The sequence below is a fragment of the Haemaphysalis longicornis genome, unplaced genomic scaffold (assembly GCF_048455015.1).
Source record: "Haemaphysalis longicornis isolate Haplotype H1 unplaced genomic scaffold, Haemaphysalis longicornis Haplotype H1 scaffold_12, whole genome shotgun sequence".
Taxonomy (NCBI): domain Eukaryota; kingdom Metazoa; phylum Arthropoda; class Arachnida; order Ixodida; family Ixodidae; genus Haemaphysalis; species Haemaphysalis longicornis.
The window spans coordinates 83100339-83111655 of record NW_027526225.1 but is presented as its reverse complement, the minus strand read 5'-3'; the positions used below and the strand labels follow the sequence as shown (position 1 = coordinate 83111655).

Here is an 11317-nt window from a genome sequence, read left to right as displayed (position 1 = left end):
GGTTGCACATGGTGCAGCACAGGAGTGTCTCGCTAGTACCCCTCCCCTGAACGACCACGCATCGCCCCCCTCCCCCTGCCTTCGCCTTCAACTTGATCACGCACGACAAGAATGGAAGTGGTTTTTCTTCCGTTGCCCCCATAGCACTGGCTCCCCCGATGCCTCGCTCTGCAAGAGTATTCTTCAACAAAGCTAGGGCGAACGCAGCCTTCACGCCCCACATTACTAAAAAATGGATTCATTCCACCTCCTTGCTGTCCCCACTGCCGGATGACCGTATTCGCCACCCTCGACCACCTAATCTGGCGCTCCCCCGCGTTTTCTCTGTACCGGCCTATCTCCCGATGCCTCCGAAGATGACCCTCCATTTCAAGACTAATTTTCTCACAGCCCTCGGCCTGTTCGGAGTAGAATGTGGTCTCTCAAGATTAGTGTAGACTGGGGTCTACCACGGTCGTGAAAATTCTCTAGTGGTACATGATCTTCACCTTGGCCTGGCCAGCGCTGTCTGAAGGGAACTCTTGTGTGGTCTTCATGGAGGCATCAACTGGGGTACTCCTCCCCCCTTCTGCTCCTTCCCCCACCCCTAGTTTGGCCGCATGGCGTTCCCCTGATTAATAAAGGACTACCACAACTCGCCTTCGAGAAATTCCACCCCAGTGTCGTCAGCGTCAACGCCTGACCACAAACACCTGTAAATCTTGGTTCGGGTCTTTAATTATACTCCAACCACCTCTTCACAGTGTAGCACGGCCTGCATTTTCCAGTCAATAGATGACCGGTAAAAAGCGCAAAGGCTCGTAGGTACATTGTTTTCTCCCTCGGAGTTCCGCCACAACCGGTTCGAGAGTTCTTCTGGCCTCCTGTATGCCGGCGGCTTCCACGCGCGTATGTGCATGTTTATCTGTTTCTACCGAGGGAAAAAAACGCTCATGCATCGCTCATTCAATAAATGACGACGATTGGTCCTTCTAGCGGTTTTCCTGAAAGGTAAGCACCCTGTGACAAATAAACAACACGCGCACACACGCGTGAAAGCCACCGGCGTACAGGAGGAAGGAGAGCTTTCGAACCGGAAGTGGCGGGAGCAGACGACGTACCCGTGAGCCTTTGCGCTTTTTGTGCTGGATAAGCGATGATTTCACGAACGGTTAGAACGAAGAAAAGCATGGGAGAATGCAAGTCTTGAAAAGTGCGTGATATCAGAACTAGTATACTCCGGAACAAGTTGAGAACGGCAGTCTTATGTACGGTATCACTCCGCTCTAAGCGACGAACCCGGATGTCAATGGGCGCGCGCGTGTTGAAAGGAGATTGCTAGGAATGCGCGATATCGTCTGCCTTTTCTCATGCAGTTTGTTTGACGTCGCTGCACTAATTTACAAGCATATGAGTACGAAAAAAAACACGGAAACGGCTCGTGCCATGTTCGAAATATTCTCAGTAACGCACTACTTGCGCCACGCGGAGTAACATCCGACTGCGGTGATGAGGCACAGCAGCAACTTCCGTTGCCGTTCTTAAGTTGTACCTTAGTATAGTAGTCGTCCTACAGTATTACTTTTTCACAGAAACTTCGTGCAGAGTCTTTCACAAGTAATCAACGCAACCAAGCAGAGCTTATTGCAGAATTAACTTTATTTGCACACATAAGAATGTGCCCCTGACAACATCACAGGTTTGAAAACACTCAATACAAATTTTCAATGGCCGGTATACATTTACATAGTGTGGCAGCCTCGTAAACTTTGTTGCATAACGCTTCACCATATTGCTTTTTTTTTCTTGCAATGATCAAATTTAGGCCCTAAACTAGGACCACGATAAAACGACGAGGCATTAAACACTGAACAGTCTCGTATTGCTGCATGATCGACTACGACTAACAGGCTCTCCGACCTCCTCTTGGACTCAAATTCAACCAGTGCACGTGATTTCGTTGATAGTTACAGTTGCGTCCGCGTTGAGACAAACCGGCGCATCACTTTACCGCAACCCGACTGCAAAGATCGCGTTTAAAGAAATTGAAACCATTCCATACCGGCCAACAGCTCGCACCTCAACAGCCCTACTAGCGATCTGCGAGACTGTTGGTGCTACAGCCGCACATAGGCGTTCGTAACTAGTCACGGTACGGGTCTTACAGACGCCACCGCGGTGTGACCTCCAACTACAGCGCGTGAACATTCCTTCTATCCCTGGCGCTACTGCGGCCGCTCAGCGTAGTGGCGCGAAACTTAAAAACTGTCGCATTTTGGGGAAGTGCTAAGCGAAGCGAAACGCTATGCGAACCGTCAGTGGCGGGAGGCGTGAGCCCTCCCTCCCTCTCCTAGCGGTTGGGGAAGGAACCCGCCCTTGCGAGACCCCCTGGTGACCTCTATCGGTGCGTCTGGGAACCACTTTTTTGTCCGTCTGCTGTATGTCGGGCGTCACGCAGGGGTAGGAGCAGGTTTCCAGTCCCTCGGCGGCCTCTACCATTGGGCCTGGGAGCCGCTGGCGAGGCGGTTCCCAGGCACACCGATAGAGGTTACCGCAGGGTCTGGAGACCTGCTCCTACCCCTGCGTGACGCCCGACCTACAGCAGACGGACGGAAAGGCTCGACCCACAACAGCTCCGCTGTTTAAAAAATCACGTACAGCCGAGAACGGCAGCTTACGCAACCAGACGCTAGTATAAGATCTGCAGATGCAGGGCGACGTCCTGCCAGGCGCCAGGTACGAAGGTGCCAGACCCCCAACGACTGTGAATGCACAAGGGTCACGTCGGGCAAAGCGGAGAACAAGCTGCGCGGCGCACGACGCAACACGAATTAGGAACACGCAATTGTGGAGTCAATAAGGTGAGGAAACAGTGGGATAATGGGCGACCACAAAACAGGGCTCCGTGGGTCCGGACACGCGGATGCACTATCTCAATGACATACAACGCCGAGTCGTGAAACTTCTAAAGTTTCACGACTCCACTCCCAGCTGAAAACGCCCGGTGCGTAATCGAACTTCTATAGATGTACACCAGTCATCGACACTGTACAGTAAATCCCAATTTTGCTACACCGCGGGCAGATATATGAAGCTCAAGTCAAAAGGCGTCACTGAACACCGAAAAGCGGTACCGAATTTTACTTGCGGGGGCTCGCACAGGTCCTCGGTGATGGAACTAACCCTTTGCGACACGGCGTGTACACTTATACGCGCGACTTTTAAAAGCATTTTTGTGAGTTACAATCGCAGTCATCCCCACTTATAAACCGCCCAGCCATCATTCGAATTTCCCGCTCTACGGCGGGAAATGCGAATGCTGGCTGAGCGCTTCAAGTGGGGTTGAACAACACCTACTTGACACGCCAAATGCTCGGTGCGTCAAGTAGGTGTTCTTGGATTTACGTCTTCTGTCTAGTTAAGACTTTTATTAAAGCAAAACTGAAGCTGTTACCCTAATATATAAGGGCTACAGACCACAATTGTGTATACGTTTTCTATTGTAGCAATGGTTAGGAAACGCCGGTCACGTTCACGATAGCGTGGTTACAGGGGTGCTACAGCCAAAATAGAAATTGGAGCAATTTGTGGAGCAGGAAAATTTTGCTTTTGGAGCAGATAAACCCAAATTTGGAGCAGATTACGGGAAGAAATATCTCCATTTTGGAGCACAAAATTTCAAATTTGGAGCAGTTTAACAAAAAAATTTACTTTTTTAGTGCAAAACAAAGAATGCAAGGTATTCAACATCAGCACAATCGTGCTTTAGTGTCAGTGGACACTAAATGTGCTTGACAAAAATGACCAACGAATTCTGCAGGAAACTGCAAGGCCTGGTGAATTTGTACCAACCTGGAAAGCATGTTGATTCAAGTGCTTAGTGTGTTTACAGGACCGCTGTAAACATTCCTCGCTTCCGCATTCCTCGCTTCCGTCTATGCCCCGCGCTCTACCTATCCTGTTGTCGCCTTGCCGTGTTGCCTGCGCCACTTGCGCGTCGATTATGTTGAAGCGTGAACCGTATGGAGCGTTTTCTGCTCACGAAAACACGCCGCAGGCGCGCTGACGCCGCCGCGAATACCACCCGCATGCTGCGCGCGGCGGCAACATGGCGGCGTCACCGGCCGCGAAGTGGTGCGGATAGCTCGACCGACCGCTTCTGACCGCTCTTTAAGATGCCACTTAAGAAACAAATGAAGTCGCTTGTACAGTAAAGGAGCTGACAATGTGGGCGAAAACGACACTACAAAGCATCGTCCGCGCGGTTAGGGAAAAGCGCCAATCAAATATCCGCCACCGTGGTAAGCCTAAACATCTCCGGGGGGGCCAGCGGGCTGTCCGGAGCGCTATCAAACTGCCGCCGTGAAAACACTGCCGCGCGCGTCGCGCATCATTTTCCGAGCGAGGTAGAATCTGACGCGGGGGCGAAATCGTCGACGCAGGCGTGAAAAACGCACGCGCAACGCCGACGCGCACGAATTTCATGCGGTTCACGCTTGCGTCCGTGTGCGTGCGTCGCGTCGGCGATGAGCGCGCATTCTTTCGACGCCCGTGTCGACGATTTCGCCCCTGTGTCAGATTCTACCTGATTCTATCAATTCTACCTCGCTCGGAAAATGATGCGCGGCAGTGGGAGGAGCCTGCCGACTTGCGCCAATGGGGAGGCGCCCTCTTCACGGCGGCAGTTTGAAAGCGCGCGCAGCAGCTGGCTGGGCCACCTCTGCGGCGGATATTTGGCGCGGATGATATTTTATAGTGCAGTTTTCTCCAACACTGTCAGCTCCGTTTTACCGCATGAGCAATTTAGTTTACATCTTGAGCTGCTTTTTAACCAAAGGTTCGAAGCGGTCGCTGAAGCTACCTGCACCTCTTCACGGCAAGAGCCGACGCCATGTTGCCGCTGACTGCCGCATTCGCGGCACATTTCCATTTTTTCTCGTTTTCTGATGATACGAATTTTCGGGTGATACGAATATTTTTGCCGACCCTTCAGATTCGTATGACCGAGATTCCACTGTACAGCAAAACGCAACAACTTGTAGAGTGCCCAGCCCCAGCACCCGCCCGCACCAACGTTTATACAACGTTGGCCCGCACAGCCAACGCGCACAGCGTCTGGGCAACTGGATTGGATTGGATAATGCCGTGTAAAGGTTGCCAACAGAGCATTTATTTCCCACTAAAATTAGCGCAGCTGAGAAATTTTGCGGCTAGTCGAGCATTTTGGCGCAGCGTGGCGCAATTTCAACAAATTTCAGGGTTTTGGCGCAGCGTGGCTCAAAGAAATGAAATTGTATCAAAATGGCGCAATTGGCGCAGCTGTAGCACCCCTGCGTGGTTACGATTAGGGCACGACCTTATTTATTAACCACTTATGAGATCGAGTTGCTTATGGTTTTAGGCGAAATTTTGGTTATCGAAAGCATGCACAGGCAGTTCCAAATTTTTCTGACGGCTACATCTTAATGCGTGTCGCAAAGGGCTAAAGACGCGCCGTATTGTTTATAAAAGATGCTCGTGAACACAAGGCCGCCGCATGGAGTGGCTCAAACCAACGTTCCTAGAACTTCAGTAAGGTTGGCTCAAACCAGCTGTCAATAAAGCCAGCGAAATCGTGAACGTTTGCCGTGCACACGCTACCACGACGATGCCGCGCTAAAAGAAATCGTAGCCCAAAGAATAAAGAAGACGACAGTGTTCGAACGGTGAGCGCTCACAACCACGGTTATTATTCATTACTTAGATGCGCGCTGTTAGCGAGAGTTTCTACGCAACTAGAGCTTGCTCACACAACTATGCACTCCACTACATCATTTAAAGCTAAAAATCAACTGGCCCAGGCATTCAGCATATAAGGCATGTGTCAGCTGATCGAAATGATAGGTACGGCTGTACATCATCGGCGGAGACATCAGGCTGTACCATAAACTGGCACAGCGGACAAAGACATGAAAAACGACACAGATTCGCGTCGGGATACACCAGAGAAGCATTCTTCCTTGCATATTTAGCGAAACATAGTTGGACCACTTCGCGCAAATGTGAGACACATTTTCACCGGAGAAGTGGCTCGCAGCAGCAACACCTGCGAAAAATACTCGTATATATAAAACCGCGGTACATAGCGAAAGAGACGGCCAAAGCTCGGCTCGAAGGAGTCTTTGCACGCAAGATGAGGTGCTGTTCACCACAGTGAAACAGCTGAAGCGGCGTGCATTGCTTTCATTCGGTTCACAGAACACTGCGTTCGCTGCATGCACCGAAGCGGGAGCCCCCACAACTTCCAGTGATCGCATACCGTATTGTCGCGCGTATAGCCCACCCTTGCATATAACCCGCACCCCCACTTTCCGTCGACGAATAAAAAATATATATCCCCACGTATTGCCCGCATATTTTATGCATAAGAGGATTGACCAAATCTACTACTCAAGCAAAATTACACATTTGTTTATGCAAAAGAACTTACCTAGCTGACTACGTAACTAGATGACTTGCCGCGGACTTTTTTTCGGGTTAGTATATTGTTGAGCTGTGTGTGCAAAATAAGCTTTGTCAACGGGATAACAGTGGCTTAGTGGCTATTACTGCTGTAAGGGCATCACGGCCCAACTCGTATTGCGGTAAAGCTGCACCAAAGGAAACACCTCCCATATAATCCGCACCTCTACTGCCCCCCTGAAATTTTCGCATTTTTTTTTGTGCGGGTTAAACGCGCGAAAATACGGTATTCGGAAAAGAATTGCGCCAACGCATGCAGCTCGTTGTGACAATGGCCGAAGAAAGCGACGATGCAAAAAAAAAAGGAACGGCAACTTCGCTGCCAAGGGCTGATGAAAAAACAACGCCACGATGGCAGACGTTCGAGAAAGCCCCGAATGGCAATATGGAAGGCGAGTGCAAGACACTAATGCGTCCGCTTCCATTTGTGCGTTCTCGTTAAGTCGGTGCGACTTCCGCAACCGGTGGCAAGGCGTTGCGTTAGTCCAGTTGACGATGGCGCGATACACTCCGTAACGGTTTCATGATTTACTTTGCGGCGGTACTGCGAATACGGCGGGTGCTGCAGCAGACACGCGCCCGAGAATTATACGGGTGCACCTACGTGAAGCCTTGCCGCGGAGAATGCTTTCATCCCACTGCGTTTTCGTACGCCGGTGACGGGGTTAAAAGCGCGACAGCTCCGAGGGGGACTCGGTGTCCGCATAGACGATAAAACCTGGGGCAAGATTTTTCTACAAAAGAAAACTGTAAAGCCTTTTTTGTGGTTGTTGTTGTTGTTGTTGTTGGCAGCGAATGTGAATTAAAGTATCAACTGCCATTTCCCCATTCATGCGTAAAAGCGGGTCAACGCAAGGTGACACTGCAGGCGCGAGTGACGCAAACACATGCACACCGAACGTCGAGGGAGCGACGGCGCTGGGCTGTCTGCTGATCCCGCCCAATGAAGCCGTGTACGATGCTTAAAAACACACGGCCTCGATTCGTCTTGTTTGGTCCCTTGGTGGTAATATTGCCGGGAAAAGAGCAGCACGAAAATAAGCAGTAGTGGGCTACCGGTCCTTCAGTTTATACGGGCAGACGGTCAGACTTTGACAACGCCACACTGCGGGCTAACACACAGTAAATAAACAGGCGATGGTGGGTCCTCTCTCTCACACACACACACATAATAAGACGTTCATTCATACGGCCACGGCATAAGTACTCCCGAAGTGGAAAAGCTAAAAACAAATAACTACGGTCCAACCCGGTATATATTAACTTCTGAGGGCACTGAAATGGTACATTGACAATCCAAAGTGCGAACAGCCCTCGTAACAGACCCACGCACTTCAAGTAATCTTTCAATAATTCGGAAAACTAAAAGCGAAGCATAACATCGGCGGCTGAAAGGCAACTCGTTAGACAGGACCACCTTCACAATGGCACCTGACCTTGACAACGTGACCTGCCAGGGCGTAGCCACAAGACAAGCTCGACAACAAGACAAGACAGAACAAGACAACGTGACCTGCCAGTCCTGCCAGGTAACGTCGTCTTGTTTTGCCTTGTCTTGTTGTGGAGCTTGTCTTGTGGTGGCCAAGGCCAGGTGCCAACGCATGTGTTCGAAACACCCGGCAGAGTCGCTCCTTTCAGACCGGCAACTCAGCACATCCTCTTCGGGGTTCGGTTCCCCATTCGATATGTGTAATGTACGGAGCGGCCAGAGTCCGATATGAAGGTGATATAGGAGATTAATTTCAATGTTTGATATAAGCGGTACTGGCAAACACACTGGTTTTGTACGACCGGGTTCGACTGTAGTTACGAGTGAAGTGGAAAAGGACGATTTGTGCGATGATTAGGCGAGTGACAAATATGTGTATGTATAAGCCTACAAATTACAGAGCGAACTCGCTCCTACGACGCGAAAGAAAAGTCAAAGCGAGAGGGAAAGAGCCTACAACAGCATACCGTACTTCAATAGCGCAAAAAAGGAACGAAGACTGAAGCGAGACGACAAGACACAGAGAACTCTGTGTCGTGTCGTCTCGCTTCAGTCTTCGCTCTGTGTAGTGTCGTCGCGGTTCAGCCTTCGTTCCTTTTTTTGCGTTATTGAAGTACGGTACGGATTACCAACTCGCCCAAACCTACAGCCTACCCAGAAAGCGTATCGCCTTCGATGAACCCGCTTGTGAGCTGGCGTAATGGTTTACGGTATAGCACAGCTGTCACGCTGCTTACCGTTATCATGACAAATGAGTTATTCGAATTATATTTTCTGCGCAAAACCAGGCGACCATATATTAATGGCCGCAGTGCTCTGCAACTGTAAGCAACGGATAATGAACAGAAGTGTTCAGCCTGCTGGCCCTGATCGAGCCGACAAACGGACGACGAAGTAAAGATCGACTCAGTGGTTCTACAACCCGAAGCGGCTTTACATTTGCGGAGTTCAGTCCACGTGAACATCCCCTCGCAGACAACGTACACCAGCTTAAACGAAGACACGTGCAAGATGAACACTGCTTAGAATGTTCTTCCCTTCACCAACGGAATATTTTGCGGCGCAGATATGGCACTAGAGTGTAGAATTAAACTTTGACCCCGGTCAAGGCGAAAACAAGGGCGGGTTTACCGACATTGTAACAACAGCGCAACTACGGCATGGCTCACACCCTTCGCGGTCTGACCGACGGACGGACAAGCCGACCAAAACCAAAACGTAAAGCAATCGCGCACCATGTTGATCAGCACGCCAGGGGAAACGCCATCGAAAGCGCAAAAGTACGTGCACTAGTACTAGCGTCGAACTTGCCGTGCCGCCGTGCCGACGGCCGCAGCCTTCACCCGCAGCGCGGCGCGACGCCGCTCGCGGCCGTCAGCAGGTCGGCACGGCAAGCTCGACGCTAGTGTGCACGTAGCTTAAACGAAATTGCGCGGCAGGTCACATGGTAGTGGTAGGCGGCGTAGCAAAACAGTGAACGTGTATCACGCTATGCTCTGCCGTGCACAACCGGTAATCATTTTAGCAGCGCCTCTTGTTGTCACTACCGCCACAAGACGGTTTTTCGCAACGGGTACTCGGGAAGCCGCAAGGGCTGTGGCGCGTAACAAAAAATGAGCATTATGGGTATTAAATATTACGAGTCGCAAAAACAAGCTCCGATATTTTACAACCTGTCGAACGAGAGTAAGCAGGATAGCCAGTGAAAGGGTGAGGCTGACGGAAGCCTGAGTGACGTAGGCAAATGAAAAGCCGGAGGAGCGCGTTCTCGCCTCGCGCGCCACCTGAGTGGAGCGACCTGGATATGTACACAAGGCATTGAAGCGTTTCACGTATGCGCAGTTGCGTTTGCGCTCCACTCACCGGCATAGCGGAGGCTGAACCCTCCGGGGATAAGGGGTGGGGGATAAGAAGGGATAAGGCAGAGGGTAAGGGGGGTAAGGGGGATAAGGGATAAGGCGGGGATTAGGGGGGCGGGGGTTGAGGGAAATTTCGGCACGTCATCTGTGCCGCCAACTGTACAACAGTCCCCATTGCTGGCTAGCACGCCGAGACAGCAATGCCAAGCACACTACGCTAGTGTTTAACACTTGGGACATAACAAAGAGCGATAGTGCGTGGCTTTCGACGTGCTCAGATGCTGATATAGATGCTGGTTTGTCAACAGTCGCCGAGGGCAGTGCTTCGACGACAGCGGGTCGATGATCACACGGGTGTCGGAGTGAGGGCACCCAGACATACGCTGGGCCTCAGTCGAGGGGCCGGAGATACGGGAAGTCTTCATTGTCTCTTTCCCTGTAATAGGGGGGAGGAGGAGGGGAAGAAGATACCGCGACTGCGTTATCATCTTGTCGACACACCTATAGGGAAAACACAATGGCTGTACTTGGATAATCTACGAGTTTTCACATACAACCGCACACGCGCCATACGTCTAAGGTTGGGACAAAAAATTAAGCCAACCACTTCCAAAATGCAACGATTATTTCGTGCAGAATGATGGGCATGCTGCCACACTGCAAGGTGGTCCTCTTGATGCAGAAAGATTCATTCACTACCCAAGCTGTGTTGACCTCAATCAATCAATCAATCAATCAATCAAAACTTACTACACTGCAATCAGTCAATCAGCTTGGCAAGTGTATAGAGCCTTCACTGCAATCAGTCAGTCAGCTTGGCAAGTGCATAGCGCCTTCCAGATGAGGAGGAGCAACTTGTCATGCCCTACACCCCCCCTCCTTTTTTACTGTTTCTTGTTTTTCATTTTAATAAAATGAGCGTCTTTTTCGAGTTGATGAGTTTCTTGCTCAAAATTGTAAACACCTTACGTGTCTGGTGTTGTCATCGAAAGCGCGTAAGTAGTCCGAATAAGATTTGCCGGATGCGTCACCCACCCTGGTATTTTCCTTCACTTTCTGTCTGTGACTAATGTTAAGCGAGGCACAGTAAAGTCAACACAAGCACGACAATACCGAACCCTTCTGGGGCATAGAAACATACCATTATAGACCCGAGAAGTGAACCGTCAAACACTACAACGCTAGGCAGGAGTAAGCACTGCGAAATGTGTACTCCCAAACTCTAGAATACGCTGCACATTCACTTTACTCGGGCGTGAAACCAGTGAACACCGATGCATCATCATCAAAATACAACACAGCTTATGAAAACGCGCCAAATAAATGTCACCGCTCTTGGCTTAATGAAAATAAACCCAGCTCCACCCGGAGTAAAATCTGCTGAAACAGCAGCGATGTCACCACGCAAATTCTACGGTTCGCGCAAAGGAACCAAAAGCAAAACGTCAGTGGCGGAAGGCTACCGCTCCCCTTTCCCTCCTGTATCGGG

At 50.6% G+C, this 11317-nt stretch overlaps 1 protein-coding gene across 1 annotated transcript in view; it reads right to left on the bottom strand.

Moving 5' to 3' along the window:
* Positions 1-1622: 1622 nt before the first annotated feature.
* Positions 1623-11317, bottom strand: part of LOC144162894 (uncharacterized) — a 49969-nt gene continuing 40274 nt past the window's right edge. The window contains exon 4 of the mRNA XM_077693611.1: positions 1623-10264. Within this exon, the coding sequence (XP_077549737.1) occupies positions 10219-10264 (46 nt within the window). The 3' untranslated portion in view covers positions 1623-10218. The remainder of the gene's footprint in view (positions 10265-11317) is intronic.